This window comes from Delphinus delphis, chromosome 6 (genome assembly GCF_949987515.2).
Source record: "Delphinus delphis chromosome 6, mDelDel1.2, whole genome shotgun sequence".
Taxonomy (NCBI): Eukaryota; Metazoa; Chordata; class Mammalia; order Artiodactyla; family Delphinidae; genus Delphinus; species Delphinus delphis.
In genome coordinates, this window is record NC_082688.1 from 43,796,009 (window position 1) to 43,816,604 (window position 20,596).

General features: G+C 38.6%; 1 protein-coding gene across 4 annotated transcripts in view; it reads right to left on the minus strand.

Annotated features, from left to right (window-relative positions):
- LOC132427286 (proprotein convertase subtilisin/kexin type 5) overlaps positions 1–20,596 on the minus strand; it is a 405,656-nt gene that overhangs the window by 98,636 nt on the left and 286,424 nt on the right. For all 4 annotated transcript variants that reach the window (XM_060014607.1, XM_060014609.1, XM_060014610.1 and 1 more), the window contains exons 14-17: positions 18,195–18,338; positions 14,075–14,177; positions 12,315–12,508; positions 704–788 (exon numbers count right to left, since the gene is read on the minus strand). In XM_060014607.1, the coding sequence (XP_059870590.1) occupies positions 704–788; positions 12,315–12,508; positions 14,075–14,177; positions 18,195–18,338 (526 nt within the window). The remainder of the gene's footprint in view (positions 1–703; positions 789–12,314; positions 12,509–14,074; positions 14,178–18,194; positions 18,339–20,596) is intronic.

Below are 20,596 nucleotides of genomic sequence, written 5' to 3' on the forward strand. Positions count from 1 at the left end.
TGAAAACAGAGGTACTGGTGATTCTTGAAAGGGAAGCAATGGAGCACAATTGTAGCTCTATGGAATAAACCCAGAGTCCAACTCCCCACTCAGTGTGGGATGATCTGACCTTCTCTAAGGATATCAAGAGAATACCTAGTTCATTTGAGCTGCATGTTATTCTCTCAAAGAATCTATCAACTACCTGGCTTTAGCAACGTGCAAGTGTCATCCATTCAAGGAAAATATCCCTTGGTATTAAATCTATGTGCATATCATAGCATAATGGAACCAGCCTGAGGTGCTGAAGATAAGAGAATGATTGGCTATACGGAGAGAAATAATAAAGATAAGGGAATAGTTTCGACCATCAGAGGAATGAATCATGGGGATTAAATATAATTCATTGGTGTTACCTACACAGTAATCCTTGACTGATGTACTACCGGTCAAAAAGCCTGAAGCAGGCCTCTCAAATGGCCATTTATTTTCTTGTATTTGAGCCATCTTTTCTAAAGGGAATTTTATTTGGTTTATAAACCTTCCTTAGCCAAGATGGTATCCATTTTTTCACATAAAATGGTAGAGATAATGCAAATAGCAATCAAGTGTTTGAATGGGAGTCAAACCAAGGGTAACTTATAAAAGGGTTATATTTACTTTTTTTTTAAAAAATTTGTACTGAGAAGTCCTTGGGCTGTGATGAAATCCTTCACTCTCTTACCTTGACCCCTCCCTACATTCTGTACAGTTGTCGGATTCAGTACATGTCTTGCAGTTTTCACTGCATTTCCGGCAAAGATTTTTCTCTGTTAAAAAAGAAAAAGTAACAAGGTTATAAGTCAATTTTGGTCAGCTGGATTCCATCAAAGCGTATGTTCTAATGTTTGCTAATGTATGCTATAGTACACATGGCCTTGAGTAGGAAACTGTAGGAAAAGCCCCAGACTCAGCATTTGCTACCACTTCTCAGCAAACCAAATACAGGTAGGAACTATATAGCATGGGGTAACACCTTAGTGATATCTACCATTTTATAGACAAGAGAACTACAGCCCACTTAATTCTTAAATAGTTTATTGGTTTTTTTCTTCTTCCCATTCTCTTTCCCAAGCAGGGTTTCCTAACTTCCTACAATGAAAATCTCACTCATGAAGCTGGGGCAATGTCACTACGAAGTGTTGAGAAGCAACACTACCAGCTGAGGGATGGAATGGTAGACCCCATGCTCACAGCTTTAAGGACTACTCTGACGAACTATACTAGAAAAGAGAACTTGCTTTTAAGATTGCAAGGTAAGGGTTGATTATTTCTTGCATTGTTTAGTGTCTTAAACTTTATAGCAGCTGGAGACTTGATACCTTCTCTGAGATGCAAGTGGATTCTAACCTCATGTGTATGTAGACTTGAATGAAGCTTTGTCTATAGGCTTCTCTATCTGCTCTTTATTTAGCTGGTGTTCTTCAGGGTTCCACAGAGAAGCACTGCTTTAGTGGATCCCTCTAAGGACCTCCTGGAAGTCCATTTCCTTTCTCAATTCTGAGCCCCTTGGCCTGAAATATGAAGTCCTTTACAATCTGTGATCTCCCCCTCATAGTGTCATTGAGACTACTGGACATGGCATAGGCTCTGAAGCCAGAGGACCTAGATTTGTGTTATGCTTTTAGCATCTCCAGCGGGCAAGTTCACAGTCTCTGTTCTCCCATTTGTTAACTAAATATTACAATAATGCGTACCTCTCAGCTTGTCTTGAGGAGTTAATGGCATTATTCAAGGGAACTGTAAATATGTTGGTGGTAATTACTGCTAGTCACGATCATACATAATCACTATGTTATATGTAAATGGACTCATTAAAGGAGGAAATTAAAACAAAAGGCAATTGCAGAGAAGGAGAGAGATGCACAGACCACTTGTATCAGCAAAGTAATTGTTTAAATAGCCTTCTTTAATTATCTACCTTCCAGGCTCTGGCAAAAGAACTGGTTCTCTCAGTTATCTTTATCCTATCATATACCATCTAGAACCAAATTCCTTTTCCAAGGCTCAGCCTTCTTGAAAGAATTTAGAATTTTTTCTTCAGGGAATACTACTTATTTCTGATCCCTTTTCTAAAAATTTTTATTGAAGTATAGTTGATTTACAATGTGTTAATTACTGCTGTACAGCAAAGTGATTCAGTTATACATATATACACATTCTTTTTTATATATTCTTTTCCAATACACATTCTTTTTTATATATTCTTTTCCATTATGGTTTATCATAGGATATTGAATATAGTTCCCTGTGCTATACAGTAGGACCTTGTTGTTTATCCATTCTATACAGAAAAGCTTACATCTGCTAATCCCAACCTCCCACTCCATCGCTCCCCCTTGGCAAGCACCAGTCTGTTCTCTATGTTTCCGATTTCTGTTTCTGTTTCATAGATAGGTTCAGGTTCATTTGTGTCTTATTTTAGATTCCACATATAAGTGATACATATGGTATTTGTCTTTCTCTTTCTGACTTATTTCACTTAGCATGATATTCTCTACTTGCATCCATGTTGCTGCAAATGGCATTATTCTTTTTTATGGCTCTGAGTAGTATTCCATTATGTGTGTGTGTGTGTGTGTGTGTGTGTGTGTGTGTGTGTATACACACACACACATCTTCTTGATCCATTCATCTATCTATGGACACTATGTCTTGGCTACTGTGAATAGGGCTGCTATGAACACAGGGGTGCGTGTATCTTTTTGAATTATAGTTTTGTCTGGATATGTGCACAGGAGTGAGACTGCTGGATCATAGGGTTGTTCTATTTTCAGTTTTCTGAGGAACCACCACACTGTCTTCCACAGTGGCTGCACCAACTTATATTCCCATTAACAGTGTAGGAGGGTTCCTTTTTCTCCACACCCTCTCCAGCATTTGTTATTTGTAGACTTTTTAATGATGGCCATTCTGATTGATGTGAGGTGGTACCTCATTGTAGTTTTGATTTGCATTTCTCTAATAACTAGCAATGGTTGAGCATCTTTTCATTTGCCTATTGGCCATCTGTATGTCTTCCTTGGAGAAATGTCTATTTAGGTCTTCTGCACATTTTTCGATTGGGTTATCTGCTTTTCTCGTTGTTGAGTTATATGAGCTGTTCTTATATTTTGGAAATTAAGCCCTTGTCTGTCGCATGATTTGCAAATATTTTTTCTCATTCCATACGTCGTCTTTTCATTTTGTTTATGGTTTCCTTTGCTGTGCAAAAGGTTGTAAGTTTGATAGGTCTCATTTGTTTATTTTTGTTTTTATTTCTACTGCCTTGAGAGACCAAAGAAAGCAGTGATATGATTTATGTTAGAGAATGTTTTGCCTATGATCTCTTCTAGGAGTTTTATGGTGTCATGTCTTATGTTTAAGTTTTTAAGCCATTTTGAGTTTATCTTTGTGTATGGTGTGAGAGTGTGTTCTAACTTCATTGATTTACATGCAGCTGTCTAACACTCCCAACACCACTTAGTAAAGAGACCGTTTTTTTCCCATTGTATATTTGTGTCTCCGTTGTTGAAGATTAATTTACTGTAGATGTGTGGCTTTATTTCTGGGCTCTCTATTCTGTTCCATGTGTCTGTTTTGTGCCAATACCATGCTGTTTTGATTACTGTAGCTTTGTAGTATTGTCTGAAGTCTGGGAGGGTTATGACTCCTGCTTTGTTCTTTTCTTCAGGATTGCTTTGGCAATTCTGGGTCTTTTATGGTTTCTTATGAATTTTAGGATTATTTGTTTTAGTTCTGTGGAGAAATTCATGGGTAATTTGATAGGGGTCACATTAAATCTGTAGATTGCTTTGGGTAGTATGGCCATTTTAACAATACTAATTCTTCCAATCCAAGAGCATGGAATATCTTTACATTTCTTTGGATCATCTTCACGTTCCTTTATTACGTTTTATAGTTCTCAGCATATAAGTCTTTCACCTCCTTGGTCAGGTTTATTCCTAAATCTTTTATTTTCGGGGGTGCAATTTTGAAAGGTGTTGGTTTTTTACATTCCCCTTCTGATATTCATTGTTGGTGTAAAGAAATGCAACTGGTTTCTGTATGTTAATCTTGTATCCTGCTACCTTGCTGAATTCGTTTATCAGTTCTAGTAGTTTTTTGTGGAGTCTTTAGGGCTTTCTATATATGTAATCATTGTCATATAACATATAGCATATAATGACAACTTTACCTCTTCCCTTCCAATTTGAATACCTTTTATTTCTTTTTCTTGTCTGATTGCTGTGGCTAGGACTTCCAATACTATGCTGAATAGAAGAGATGAGAGTGGGCATCTCTGTCCTTCTCCAGATTTTAGTGGGGAGGCTTTCAGCTTTTCACAGCTGAGTATTATCTTGGCTGTGGGTTTGTCATAAATACCTTTTATTATATTCCACCTCCCCTTAAAATTTTTATTTTATATTGGAGTATAGTTGATTAACAATGTTGTGTTAGTCTCCGGTGTACAGCAAAGTGATTCAGTTATACATATACAGGTATCTATTCTTTTTCAAATTCTTTTCCCATTTAGCTTATTACAGAATATTGAGCAGAGTTCCCTGTGCTGTACAGTAGGTCCTTGCTGGTTATCTATTTTAAATATAGCACTGTGTGCATGTCAATCCCAAACTCACACTCTATCCCTCCCCCCGCCCACCCTTCCCCCAGTAACCATAAGTTCGTTCTCTGTGAGTCTGTTCTGTAAAAAGGTTCATTTGTATCATTTTTTAAAAAAGATTCTGCATGTAAGTGATATCGTATGATATTTGTCTTTTTCTGTCTGACTTAGTTCACTCAGTATGACAATCTCCAGGTCCATCCATGTTGCTGAAAATGGCATTATTTCATTCTTTTTTATAGCTGAGTAATATTCCACTGTATATATGTACCACATCTTCTTTATCCATTCATCTGTTGACGGACATTTAGGTTACTTCCATGTCTTGGCTATTGTAAATAGTGCTGCAGTGAACATTGGGGTGCATGTATCTTTTCGAAGTATGGTTTTCTCGGTATATATGCAGGAGTGGGATTGCTGGATCATATGGTAGCTCTATTTCTAGTTTCTTAAGGAACTTCCATACTGTTCTCTATAGTGGCTGTACCAAGTTACATTCCTACCAACAGTGCAGGAGGGTTCCCTTTTCTCCACACCCTCACCAGCATTGTTTGTAGACTTTTTGATGATGGTCATTCTGATGGGTGTGGAGTGATATCTCATGGTTGTTTTGATTTGCATCTTTCTAATTACTAGTGATGTTGAGCATCTTTTCATGTGCCTCTTGGCCATCTGTATGTCTTCTTTGGAGAAATGTCTATTTAGGTCTTCTGCCCATTTTTTGATTGGGTTGTTTGTTTTTTTGATATTGAGCTGCATGAACTGTAAATTTTGGAGACCATTCCCTTATGGTCACATCATTTACAGATATTTCTCCCATTCTATGGGTTGTCTTTTCAGTTTGTTTATGGTTTCCTTTGCTGCACAAAAGCTTTTGAGTTTAATTAGGTCCCATTTGTTTGTGTTTGTTTTTATTTCTGTTACTCTAGGAGATGGATCCAAAAAGATATTGCTGAGATTTATGTCAAAGAGTGTTCTGCCTTTGTTTTCCTCTAAGAGTTTTATACTGTCTGGCCTTACATTCAGGTCTTTAATCCATTTGGAGTTTATTTTTATGTACGGTGTTAGCAAGTGTTCTAATTTCATTCTTTTACATGTAGCTGTCCAGTTTTCCCAGCACCACTTATTGAAAAGCCTGTCTTTTCTCCGTTGTATATTCTTGCCTCCTTTGTCAAAGATAAGGTGACCATAGGTGCATGGGTTTATCTCTGGGTTTTCTATCCTGTTCCATTGGTCTATATTTCTGTTTTTGTGCCAGTACCATACTGTCTTGATTACTGTAGACTTGCTGTATAGTCTGAAGTAAGAAATCCTGATTCCTCCTGCTCCGTTTTTCTTTCTCAAGATTGCTTTGGCTATTTGGGGTCTTTTGTGTTTCCATACAAATTGTAAAATTTTCTGTTCTAGTTCTGTGAAAAATGCCATTGGTAATTTGATAGGGATTGTATTGAATCTGTAGATTGCCTTGGGTAGTGTAGTCATTTTGGCAATATTGATTCTTCCAATCCAAGAACATGCTATATCTTTCCATCTGTTTGTGTCATCTTCGATTTCTTTCATCAGTGTGTTATAGTTTTCCGAGTACAGGTCTTTTGCCTCCTTAGGTAGTTTTATTCCTAGATATTTTATTCTTTTTGATGTGATGGTAAATGGGATTGTTCCTTTAATTTATTTTTCTTATCTTTCGTTGTTAGTGTATAGAAATGCAACAGATTTCTGTGTATTAATTTTGTATCCTGCAACTTTACCGAATTCACTGATGAGCTCTAGTAGTTTTCTGGTAGCATCTTTAGGATTTTCTAGGTATGGTATCATGTCATCTGCAAACAGTGACAGTTTTACTTCTTCTCCAATTTGGATTCCTTTTATTTATTTTTTTTCTTCTACGATTGCCATGGCTAGGACTTCCAAAACTGGGTTGAATAAAAGTGGTGAGAGTGGTCATCCTTGAATTGTTCCTGATTTTAGAGGAAATGCTTTCAGCTTTTCACCATTGAGTATGATGTTAGCTGTACGTTTGTCATACATGGCCTTTATTATGTTGAGGTAGGTTCCCTTTGTGCCTACTCTCTGGAGAGTTTTTATCAGAAATGGGTGTTGAATTTTGTCAAAAGCCTTTTCTGCATATACTGAGATGATCTTGTGTTTTTTGTCTTTTATTTATGTGGTGCATCACATTGATTTGTGTATGTTGAACCATCCTTGTGAATTTGGGATGAATCCCACTTGGTCATGGTGTATGATCTTTTTTATGTGTTACTTGATTTGTTTTGCTAATATTTTATTGAAAATTTTTGCATCTATATTAATCAAAGATATTGGCCTGTAATTTTCATTTTTGGCAGTGCCTTTGTCTTTTATTGGTATCATGGTGATGGTGACTTCATAGAGTATCTCTGGGAGTGTTCCCTCCACTTCAATTTTTTTGGAAGAGTTTGAGAAGGATCGGTATTAAATTCTTCTTTGTATGTTTGGTAGAATTCACCTGTGAAGCCATCTTTCCTGGACTTTTGTTTGTAGGCAGTTTTTAGATTACAGATTCTATTGCACTTCTAGTGATCAGTCTGTTTAAATTATCTACTTCTATTTTCAATTTTGGTGAGCTCTGTGTTTCTAGAAAGTTGTCCATTTCTTGTAGGTTGTAGAACTTGTTGGCATATAATTGTTCATAGTATTGCCTTATGATTTTTCGTATTTTTGCAACATCAGTTATTGCATCTCATTTTTCATTTCTTATTTTGTTTATTTGGGTTCTCTCTCTTTTCTTCTTCATGAGCCTGGCCAGAAGTTTGTCAGTCTTGTTTATCCTTTCAAAGAACCAGCTCTTGGTTTTATTGATTTTTTTCTATTATTTTTTTAATCTCTATTTCATTTATTTCCTCTCTGATCTTTATTATTTACTTCCTTCTGCTGACTTTAGGTTTTATTTGTTCTTCCTTTCCTGATTCTTTTAAGTGGTAGGTTAGGTTGTTTGAGATTTTTCTTGTTTTTTGAGGAAGGTGTGTGTCGTTATGAATTTTAAGAACTGCTTTTGTTGCATCCTATAGATTTTGTGTGGTTGTTTTTATCATTTGTTTCAAGGTATTTTTAAATTTCCTCTTTGATTTCATCGTTGACCCATTAGTTTTTTGTTTTTTAATTATTTATTTTTGGCTGCGTTGGGTCTTTGTTACTGCATGTGGGTTTTCTCTAGTTGCCGTGAGTGGGGGCTACTCTTCATTTGCGGTGTGCGGGCTTATTGCAGTGGTTTCTCTTGTTGTGGAGCCCAGGCTCTAGGCGCGCAGGCTTTAGTAGGTGTAGCACACTCGCTCAGTAGTTGTGGCTCACGGGTTCTAGAGTGCAGGCTCACTAGCCGTGGTGCATGGGCTCAGTTGCTCTGCGGCATGTCGGATCTTCCCGGACCAGGGCTCGAACCCATGTCCCCTGCATTGGCAGGCGGATTCTTAACCACTGTGCCACCAGGGAAGTCCTGACCCGTTAGTTTTTTAGTAGCATGTTGTTTAGTCTCCATTTCATCATTTTTCTCTGATTTCTTTTCCTGTGGTTAATTTCATGCCATTGTGGTCAGAAAAGATGCTTGAGATAATTTCTATACTGTTAAATTTGTTGAGTCTTGTTTTGTGCCCTAGGATGTAGTCAATCCTAGAGAATGTTCTATGTGTACTTGAAAATAATGTGTATTCTGTTTTTTTTGAATGTAATGTCCTGAAAATATCAATTAAGTCTAACTGTTCTATTGTATCATTTAGGATCTCGGTTGCCTTATTGATTCTCTGTCTAGAAGATCTGTCCATTGATGTGAGTGGGATGTTAAAGTCTCCTACTATTATTGTATTCCTGTCAGTTTCTCCTTTTATGTGTGTTAGTATTTGTTTTATGTATTTGTGTACTCCTATATTAGATGCATATATGTTGACAAGTGTTCCATCCTCTACTTTTATTGGTCCTTTTATCATTATATAGTGTCCTTCTTTATCTTTCTTTATGGCCTTTGTTTTAACGTCTATTTTGACTGATATGAGTATTGTGACCCCTGTTTTCTTGTCATTTCCATTTGCATTAAATATCTTTTCCTATCTCTTCACTTTCAATTTATGTGTGTTCTTTGCCCTAAAGTGGATCTCTTGTAGGTGGCATATTGTAGGCTTTTGTTTTTTATCCAGTCTGCCACTCTGTCTTTTGATTGGAGCATTTAGTCCATTGACATTTAAGGTAATTATTGATAGATATGTATTCATGGCCATTTTAAACCTTGTTTTCCCATTGACTTTATATTTCTTTTTTGTCCCTTTCTTTTTGTTTTTCCTTTTGTGGTTTGATAATTTTCTTTTGTATTATACTTATGTTCTCTTCTTTTTGGCTTTTGTGAATCTACTGTACGTTTTTGATTTGTGCTTAGCCTGTTTTTCAAGTATGTTAACCCCTTCCTATACCTACTTGCCTTAGACTGGGAGTCATATAGGCTCAAACACATTATAGGAGGGAAAAAAATCTACATTTTTTACTCTCCTTCCCCTCATTTTATGATTTTTTTTTTTTTTTTTTTTTGCGGTATGCGGGCTCTCCCGTTGCGGAGCACAGACTCCGGACACGCAGGCTCAGCGGCCATGGCTCATGGGCCCAGCCGCTCCATGGCACGCGGGATCCTCCCGGACTGGGGCACAAATCCGTGTCCCCTGCATCAGCAGGCGGACTCCCAACCACTGCACCACCAGGGAAGCCCTCATTTTATGATTTTGATGTCTTCTTTTACATCTTCATCCTTTTGCTGTTCATTATGGTTATCATCACTTTCACAGAAATTTTTTGATTTTTAAAAAAATCTGTGTCTGGCTTATTTAAGTGATTTACTTTCCAGTTGTGATTTTCTCTTTCCTACAGAGTTTTAGTTCTTTTCTATTTAGAGAAGACCTTTCAATATTTCTTTTGGGATCAGTTTAGTACTGCTGTATTCTTTAGTTTTTGCTTGTCTGAGAAATTCTTTCTCTCTCCTTCTTTTCTAAATGATAATCTTGCTGGGTAGAGTGTGCTAGGTTGCAGATTTTTCCCTTTCAGGACTTTGAATATATCTTGCCACTCCCTTCTGGCCTGCAATGTTTCTTTAGAGAAATCAGCTGATAGCCTTATGGGGGGTTCCCTTGTAATTAACTCTTTGTTTTTTCTCTTGCTGCCTTTACAATCCTCTCTTTAACTTTTGCCATTTTTATTATAATATGTCTTGGTGTAGGTCTGTTTGGGCTTATCTTGTTTCGGACCCTCTGTGCTTCCTGTACCTGGATATCTGTTTCTTTTTTTAGGTTTGGGAAGTTTTCAGCCATAATTTCTTCAATTACATTTTTGATCCCCTTTTCTCTTTCTTCCCCTTCTGGAATCCCTATTATGCATAGATTGGCATGCTGTATATTATCCCATAGGTCTCTTATATTGCTTTCATTTATTTTTCTTCATTTCGCTTTCTGTCTGCTGTCCTGATGGGGTGATTTCCATTATTCTATCTTCCAGGTCACTTACTCATTCTTCTGCATTATTCATTCTGCTATTCATGCCTTTAGCTCAGTTTTGTCTCTGCACATGAGTTTTCTAATTTTTCTTGGTTCCTATTTATAGTTTCTAATTCGTTTTCACAGTATTCTGCATTCCTGCTGATAGCCTTTCTTAATTCCTTCAGTATTTTCATTATCTCCTTTTTGAAATTGGTGTCTATTAGACTGAAGAGGTCTGTTTCATTGTTTGTTCTTTCAGGGGAATTCTCTTGGCCTTTTAACTGGGAATGGTTCCTCCCCTACTTTATTTTACTTATATTTCTCTTACTCTGTGAGTTTAGGAGAAACAATTATCTACTGTGGTCTTGGAGGGCTATTTATATGTGGGGGCATCCCTGTGTAGCTTGTGTGGGTTTAATATATTTGGTGCGAGGGCTGTTTTTAGTAGAGATGCCTGTTGCCTCTTTCCTCAGCATGTGCTGATCATTAACCCCTTAATATGGGGTATGCAGATGTGATGGCTGGTGCCATTCCTGGGGTTCTTGGTGGTGGTGGTGGCAGCTCAGGTGCGCCCCCGGAGTACACCATGGTGGCTTAGGCAGCTCATGACCACTCCTGGGGTCCGGGAGGGTGGTGGTGGCTTGTGACCTCTCCTGGCATCTTTTCCAGGGCTCAGCCTTCCTGATTGAATTTTGAATTTTTTCTTTAAGGAATACTACTTATTTCTGATCCCTTATGTCCCCTCCCCATTCTCATTTTTCCCTTTCTTCGTCACATTGCAGCTTATGTTCCAAATTTTGGGGAAAATAAAAACTACTGGGGAACCCATCCCCATTGCTCTAAAGCATAAGCCAAGAGCCCCATCTCCCTCATAGAGAAAAGCCTGCTTTTGAATCAAGAGTGAATTTGACTTGTTAAGTAGCAAAAGTATCCACTTCAAAATTCTTTCCTGTTTTTTTTTTTTTTTTAAATCTCTTGTTCAGACAAATTATCCAGAGCTCAGAAATACAGCAAAAGATACCTGCAGCCCTTGTCAGGGCCATACCAGAACACTGTCAAAAAGAGGTATACCCAAGGATTATGGAATTCTCCAGGCAATGTACCTTTGTTCACTAATGACATTTGATTAGAGCCCACATTCTGTGAAGCCACATGCTAATTTACAGATTTCTGTTTGATAAAGTTCCAAATGATTTCTGTCCATTTGAAAAAATAACCCCCCCAAATTCTAACTGTATTGCCATGCAGGATATTATTCAGTTCTGTCTCTAACTCATTTTGCCTTTCCTGGTGGACTAAGATACCTAATAGTCTTTGAACCCACTTATCACCTTGTAGGTTTCCTCATTAATGGGTTAGGTAAGTCACTGACATATTTCCATTCTCTATTTACATGAAAGTCTCATTTTTAACCTTGTCGATATCATATAGGGGCCTGCTTCCTTTGCGTAGTGCGCAGAAAAGAGCAGGCCTGGCTGCTATCCTTATAAGGTTGGCCCATGGCTGACATCTGGGAAGTTGGATTTTATGAAGTTTCCCACCACCCTGATAAGAGTGGCTCATGGAACCTAAACAGTTTGTACAAACAATATGGTTTGCGTTGAATACCAGCTTTCCTTCTAGGAGTCTGGAATTTTGGTATGTGCCAGGTACAGGGTGCCTTCATAACCAGACCCTAATAACAACCCCGGGTCCTGAGACTCCAGGGAGGTTCCCTGGTAGATGGAGACATTTCATACATGTTGTCACAAATTGTTGCTGGGGGAATGAAACGTATCCTGTGTCACTCCATTGGATGAAAACTCTTGAAAACTTGCACCTGGTTTCCTCCAGACTTTGTCCCATGTGCCTTTTCCCTTTGCTGATTTTACTCTGTATCCTTTTACTGTAATAAGTCTTAATTGTGAGTTCACGAGTACAATGATATACTGAGTCTTGTGGGTCCTCCTAGCAAGTCACTGCTTCAAGGGGTCCTCGGGCTCATCCCCAGATTCAGTTAGTTATAGGCATTTTTACATAAATTATTTTTTTGCAAATTTTTCTACAAATTCATTTTCACAAAACAATTGTAAAGTGTTCTCTTAAAAACTGCCTAGATCCTGTTTGATGTTAAGGCCCAGATTTCATGGAGGAGGACTAGCCCTCCCAAGATCAATCAAGTGAAAACCTTACATTTCCTCTCTAAAAACCAAATTTTGGAATCGACTCACTGGTGTCCTGATACGATCCATCAGGGCAGTGAGTGACACAACTGTTCGTTTCCTCATTCAGGAAGTATCCATATTTACAGGACAGGCACTGGTCCCCGTGGCTCCCAAAGCAGGACTCGCAGTTGGGGGCACACTTTCTGCATCGCTTCTTGTCAGCGTGGTAGTGGCCAGAGGGGCAGCTGGAGACACAGATCCTGCGTTGTGGAATGATAAGAAAGAAGGGCAGTGTCACCAGAGATTCAGTCCTGAGTGAGTGAGGTGCTGAGCACATAGCTGTCCTCACTCTCAGAATCCTTTTTAACCATGATGGTAACACCACATCCAAAGGGCCAAATTCTGTAGGTTAAAGCCTTCTCCTATGTAGGGTGCTGACGTAGCACTGAAGTTACATAATACCAAGTCCGCCAAGTAAGGCATGTCTTGGTCCAAACCATCATCTTCCAGTTCGGGTCTAGCTCTTTAAAGGGGATGATGGTTAGAAACTGAGTCTCAACAAGAAGGTTGTGCTGTTGGGTTGAAGGGAAAACACGTGCAAACCATGATTTTATGCAAAAAGGCCCTAATAAGGGGTTACTTCTATTGTTGTGTTTGTCATATGAATCCTGTGTGTATGGGTGGTGAGGGTGATGGTGGTTGTATGCTACTGTCTAAATTAATATAAATATATTTAGGGAGTTCCCTAGTGGTTAGGATTCCAGGCTTTCACTGCTGTGGCCTGGGTTCAGTCCCTGGTTGGGGAACTGAGATCCTGCAAGCTGTGCGGTGTGGCCAAAAAAAAAAAAAAAAAAATTTTAAATTTATGTTGTTTATGATAAAAAAATGACTACCTTGCTTGCCCATAACTGAAGGTCTGGGCTTTATGTATTCATTTAACAAGTACTTACTGAGTACCAATTAAACATCAGGCATTTGCTAAGTCTAGGAGCTAATGAGAGGGGCTGAGGTAGCCAAGGGGCTTTCCCTTTAAGGAATTTATTCTTTTTAATTAAAAAAATTTTTCTTAGACATTTAAAAAATTTAATTTTATATTCGCTTTAAGGAATTGAAATTCCAGCATGGATGTGAGAGGACAGGACCACGCCTGGGTGGCTGGAGCATGGCTGCACTGCAAGTTGGCTCCCTGTGAGTTTCCTCCTGAAAGAGGAGGGGGAGGTGGTAGGGGTGTGAGAGACACGCCTGGAAGAGCACAGCCTCTGATGGGCAGTCACTGTTCCCTGGCCCTCCCTGTGGGTACATATCTGCTTGAGTCAGAAGCCAGGGGCTCAGAAGCACAGGGTCCAAGCAGGCCCGCCTCAGTGCCCAGAGTGGAGTAGTGAGAACGTGCAGGGACCAGCAGCTTTGCCACATGAAGGGCTTACACTTTGGGGAATTCGGGCAAGCATCCATTTGGCTTGTGTACTGGCATTTTCCTGAAGGGCAAATGCAGCTGTGGCATCAAACATCAACAGGATAGAAAGGTCTAGAGGGGAAGACCAGGCATGTGCATAGCTAGTCCCTCCCCATCATCCTTTGAAATGTGAGGAAAGGCGTTTGCAGTTTCCTAGCCTACAGGTCCATTTGATGTTCTGTAATTCAGTGTCAGTTTCACCGTTCTGAATGATGGGACGGGGTCGGGGTGGGGGTGCGGGGGCAGCAGCGTCTCTTCTGGGCTTTGGTCCTGGTGAGAGAACATGGAACACACTGCCTGTGGTGACCCTGTGGGAGCTCCCAGGAACACCAGGGGGCGTGCTTCAGGGGGTCTGATGTGGCTTCTCTCTTACCTGGTGTTGTTTTTCAGCTTATAGTAGTAGTGCAAACAGTCATTGCAGTGGTCCGGTCCTGGCCCATCACAGCCTACCTCACTGCACTCAGGGTCACAGGGACCTTCCAAAAGAAATCAGAACAACACATGGAAAAAATGATTTTAAAGCAGGTAAGCTTTACCTTGAATTATAAATAGGTATTTTTCTCCCTTAGGCAGTGAGAGTTTTCTTTAAGAGTTTCTAATGCAGTGAGGTGGAGTAATGTTCAATGTGGCTGTAAGCCCAGAGTGAACTCTTGACTTTTTTGGGGAAAACCTGAATTACCCAAGTATCAAGCATGTAAATCCTAGTCAGGGCCTGGTCTTCAAAGCACACATATGGTTGCCTTGTGGGAGAAGACAATAATTCAGAATTCAAAAGAACAATGCCATTGCAGCAACTAGAAAAAAAACTGATTGCAATTAAATATGCATAATGATAAAAATGTCGGATAGAAAAATGAGAATTTAAGCTGTTGACAGAAAGGAAAAAAGGGTTGTTATTCAATGCCCTGACCAGATTGTCTCTCTCATCCAAGGTCATTAAAGCCACTGAGTACCTCTGAGATACTGGAGCCGAGATACTGGAGCCAGCAAGAAACGTCATTATGGCATCTGGCACAATTTTAGCCGCATCTCATTTTGGATTACAAAGCAGGTACTTCAGGCACAGATAATAGATTTAAAATTGCATCCTACCCATAGGCCAGTGGGCGGCTCAACAAAAGAAAACTACACACACATTTTAAAGATGCAAGCAAGCTTAAAGAATTCCAAGCCTGGGATGAAGGTTCCTAATCTCTCTCTTGCTGTGTATTCTTTGCACAGGCAGGAAAAAAAAACTGCCAGAAAGATGGAGCTACTTTGTGACTGATGAAAAGTTTTCTAATGACATGGGCTAGTTATAGATATTTTGCTTGTTTGACTAACTCCCTTTTTTCTTGTTTTCCATATTCTGAGAGATTTGGTCTCATATAATCTTGAAGCTCTTTCCCATTGAAAACTCATATGATTTTAACTAGCAATAAACATGGTGCATGAAATGCACAAAAAGTAAGTCAAGGGTACCAGAAATGTCTTGAGCCAAATGTCTTAAGCCATACTTATTTTAATAAAAAGGACTTACTTTTGTTGAAACTTGGTCTCCTTTAGTCATTGTAGGACTATGTTCTACAGTTACTGAATTGAAACGTAAAATGGTAGAAGTGGGGAGGAATGACTTAGAGAAAAATCTAGTAGTCAAACACCGTCATTTGACAGATAAAAACGATTTTCCAAGAGTTACAGTGGCTTGTCCAGTATCATATGGCTAGGAGAGTTGGGATCAACAGAGGTCCTGCTTCTTATTCTTAGTCCAGGTCTCCTACTTACGGGTAGTAAATCATGACCTTTGGATCTGAATGGAAATGAGTTATTTCAAAATGCTGCAGACTTGAAGTATATTTCTGATTAATCACGAGTCATTTGACAGCACTGTTTGTTTATCTCTATTTTCCCAAAAGCCTTAAAACTGATCTTTAAATTCCACAGCTGGTGCAACTTGGAACATTTTAGCTGACTGCTATGGTACATGAGGAGAGAGTGTCTCTGCTGTGTAAGGGTTGAAGTGCACCCGGCTGTGGGTCCCACAGTCCCTGGAATTCGATGAAACAGTACAGAGATCTGGTTATGATCATGCCATCTGTGCCTCTAGAGAGGCTGACTTCTTAATGAAGGTGAAAATCACAGCTCCAAAGCAAAGGAATCATGGGTGGCCCTAAATTTTCACTGGATGATTTCTACAATTAAAACAACCCAAACCACTTATTCTTGATATGTGCCAAAGAGCTGTGTATGGCAAGTTCACATGCTGTGCTGTTTCTTTCATAATCTTAAACTGTCCCAGATGCAATTTAGCATTTTAGGTTTCTGGGTAATAATGAAATAATTGTCTTTGTTCTCTCACAAGCACCAATGTGGACATTTTGGAGATGTAGTGAGAAAAACCACAAAGATATATAACTGTTCAGAATTTTAACATTACCAAAATTTGAATTGGAAACATACCATAAGGCACATAGTAATATATTACTATTATACTCCATTTATGTTTTTAGATATACTTTCTCCTATCAGAGAAGACAAAATGGTTTGCTGGTTATAACATCAGTAGTAATGTTATAAGCTCAAAGCAAAATAAGACAAAAACTGAACACAATCTAGTTCTGGTTAGCTCAATTGGTCTGAATTCTCTAAGCTTATTATTGACACAGGGATACCACCTATTTAGAATAAAAGGAACCAAATGCATATTTATTTAAAATACTCTGTTAAAGTGATTAATGAAAAAGAATCTTAGAGAGCTGAGCTGTAAGAAAAAAAAAAGTTCCTGTCTAAAGGTATGTTAAACTGCTATTTAGGAACAGTTCTCCATTAGGAGAAGCTTTGTTCATTAAGTGTTATATATGATATCCCAGAAGGACTGAATGCTGCTGGAAGTGGTAGCCAATGCAACAAGACAGGAATCAGAAATACACTGGGAAAGAGAAAAAATAATTTGCAGATGATATGGCTACAGTACCTAACTGCCCCAGAAAATCAACTCTAAAACATACAAATTAATAAAGTTAAGCAAAATGGCCAGATGTAAGATAAACACACAATAGCCAACAGATATCCCTGATACCAGCATATAATAGTTAGAAAATATGGAATATTTTCCACTACAGTAGCAACAAGACCTAAAATACTTAGAAATAACACTAACAAGAATAACACTACATAAAATTAAAAGATTTCAGTAAAATGGGATAAGGTCTATGTTTTGGATGGAAAGACTGTATATTGTAAAAACAGTTCTTCCCATGAGATTGCATGTAAATTCAAACTATAAAGGGGGATTTAAGAATTGCTATGAGAACAACAAGTCGACGTTCAACAGATATTAAAATACAGTGTGGGTGCTACTGGATCAAGAATTATTAGATTGGTAAATCGGAAAAGATGGTACCAGAAGAGACCTGGTATAAGAACTTACCATACTGTTATAAAGGAAACATCCTAAACTAATAAAAGAAAGGATGGCAACTCAGCTATTGATGTTAGTCTGTTTGGAAAATAAAGACAGAACTTCACAATATACATTAAAAATCAAAGATTACAAAAAAATAATCCATGTGAATATTTAGCAGATTTTAAAGAAGAAACATTCTGTAAAAAAGAAATTACAAATGTTATCTGAAATGATAAACTCTGCTCTCCAATTTTCTTTTTCTCTCAAAACAACACAAAACAAAAAGTACGTTTCGGAAGCAAGTGATAACAGAGAAAATGTTTTCAGCGAATATGAGACAATGAGGGAGTCAATGACATACAAAGAGTTTTTATAAATAAGAAAATTGCTGCCACTTTGAATAGAAAAGTGAGTAAAAGACATATTTCATTCAGAGAACACAAAGGAAAAAATGTTTAGATTTACTAGCAATCAAAGCTATAAAAATTTAAACATGTTCTTTTCTTTCTTTTTTACTTTTTTCTTTCCACTCAATGCTGGCAGGAATGAGTGTAGTAAACACTCACACAGTGGTCACAGTGCAGACTGGTATATCTTGTCTGGAAAGCGACATGACAAATCATATCCAAGCCCTAAAACTGATGATTCCCTTTGATGCAGTAATTCTTAGAACTCTATTTTAAAGACATAGTCAAAGATATAGTCAAAAACTGATAATGGTATTCATTGAAACCTTATTTAAAATAGTCTAAAACTCTAAGCAAACTACACATCCCAGGTTATGGATTAAATATATTACAACAGGATGGACTATTATGCTGCCTTTTAAATATGTGTTCTAAGGATACTTGACAACAGGGAAATATGCTCTTAATGATACCTTTAATGGAAAAAAAAGAATATGAATGTTCTATATACAGTGTGATTTTAGCTTTGAAGAAAAAAACATGAATATTTGAATAGTTGAATGTACACATACCAATATCTAAGGGATAGAAAGGAAGATGGAATAAAATCTCTCAGGATATGAGTAGAGGTTTATCTCTTTGGGGGAATGAGGCATGAGCTTTCTTTCCTTAGCCTGCCTCCCCATTGGAAGCCAGCTCACCTGCATAATCCTCTGTCCCATAGTCATCAGTGGGGTCTTCAACGCGGCTATACCGGACACGTTCCACTTTAGGAAACTCATTGGTGGGCGAGTATGGCTGCACGGAGGTGCCATAGAGGACCAAAGACCATTCTTTCAATTTACCTTGGGAAACAATGAAAGCATATCATGACCAAACATTCCCTCTTCAGCTTCATAATTTCTTTAATTCCTTCTCACTGAGGACAAAACAAGAGTAGGAGAATTGTGGGAAACAGATTCATATGAATCACTGCATCAGATACAGGGCTAGAAACGCATTTTCCAACGCTTGCAGAGTTAACTATTTAATAATTCACATACCACGTATTTACTGAGCACCAAACGTAGGATACACCTTAATTGAATCAGCATTTTGTGTGTGTGTGAGAAACACATCTCAGATTTCTGGATCAAGGGCTGAGTTTCAAATTATGGATATTTAAGAGAATCCCAGGATTTCACAGAAGGCCTTCTTTTTCTAGGTATAAAGGTCTTACATAAATTAAAAAAAACTGTTGGCATTATCTGACTTGTTTATCAAAAAAAGATGAAAACAACTACTTTGTTCCACCTGAAATGTTAAGAATACATCACTACATTATCCTGTAGACACGTGCTGGCCAATGATAGCCACTAGATCCATTTGGATGTTTCCGTTTAAATTAACTAAAATTTAAAACTTCAGTTCCTCAGACCACATTTCAAGTACTCAGTAGCCGTATGTGGCTAGTGGCCGCTACGATGAACAGCACAGATACAGGAAACATTTCTACCACTGGCAGAATGTTCTCCTAGGCAGTGCTGTCATAGAGCATTTTCTGGTCAAGGGTGTTTGGAGATGTGAGGGAAGTGTTTTACCTCCTTTGGATGTAGGCTTTCAAGGAACATTTGCTTTAGTTAATCCTTATTTATAAATTTATTTCTTAGCTTTATAAAACTAAAGTCTTTAATGCAAAAAGTAAACAAACAGAAAACAACTGTCTCCTGGCCATTAAGCTTAATTTGGTTCTTTTTTTTATATGAATCTTAAATAAAAGTTATTAAGACAAAACCATTAAAAACGTGGAAATATGCTGGCAGGAAGGTAGGATACCCCTCCCCCCACCTTAGATCTCCTCCTCACCTTGGCCTAATACAGCGAATCCAGGCAAGGTTAGGGTTGGGCTCTGTCACAGCCCAGAGAGGGATGAATTTCAGGTGTCTGCTAATTCATCTATCAGCAACTATAATCACCATCAAATTGATGCTTGTTTTCTATAAGTGCTTACTATACGCTAAGTAAGTTTTACTCCATTCAGTGGTCTCAACAACTGGGAAATAGGTACTTGTATTCCCAATATGTAGATGAGGAAACTGAGGCACAGAGGTTGGTAACTTTCCCAAGGGCAGTAAGAGGACAGACTGATATCAAAATCTATCTGGGGGTTCTGATTTAAGATGGTAATATAGGAAGATCCTGAATTCACTGCTTTCCATAAACTTGCTGAATCTGTAGCCACATATGGAACAATTTCCTCTGGAAAAAAACCCCCAAACTAACTGAGTGGCTCCTACGCATCAGGCAAACAAGAAAACCCCAGGTCAAAATGGGTAGGAGAGGCTTAGATGCATCTTACCATAAACCCCACCCCCCAGTGCTACAACCCACAGTCGAGAGGGGACTCAAAAACCCCCAGCTTCTCCTCGAGGAGTGAAAGGTTTGAGCACCACATTGGGTACCAAAACTTTTAAGACCTACACCTGAGAGATGAGCCCCCAAACCATGTAGCTTTGAAACCCAAAGGGCCTTGGGTCCACAAGACCCATAAGACCGTAGTGAACGGAGCAGTTCTTAAAGAGCTCACCTGCGTGGACTCTCACTCCAGGGTGCTGTGCAGAGGCAGTCGACTGAAAAGCACCCAGACTTTCCATGAAAAAGGCTTATTTGCTTATCTTAAAGCACTGGCCGAGGGTCAGGCATCTAATTTAACATATAGAAAAGGGCCTACTGAATACTGTCCAAACATGGAGGCTCACCGGAGCCATCTGGTTCTCCCTTGGCCTGCTCCAGCTTGCTGGTATGAACAAGAAAGGAGCTTGTACTCTCAGCTGGCACCTAGGGGACACCTCTAGGTTGCTGGCTCTGGTGGCCAGTGTGGCTTAGGCTCATGGGTCCCCTAGGACTCTGAACAAAATTGACAAACCTTTAGGTAGCCTCACCAAGAAGAAGAGAGAGAAGACTCAAAATCAGAAATGAAAGAGGAGACATTTTAACTGATACCATAGAATTACAAAGGATCATAAAAGGCTACTATCAGCAATTATACCCAACAAATTGGAGGACCTATAAGAAATGGATAAATTCCTAGAAGCATACACTCTACCAAGACTGAATCATGAAG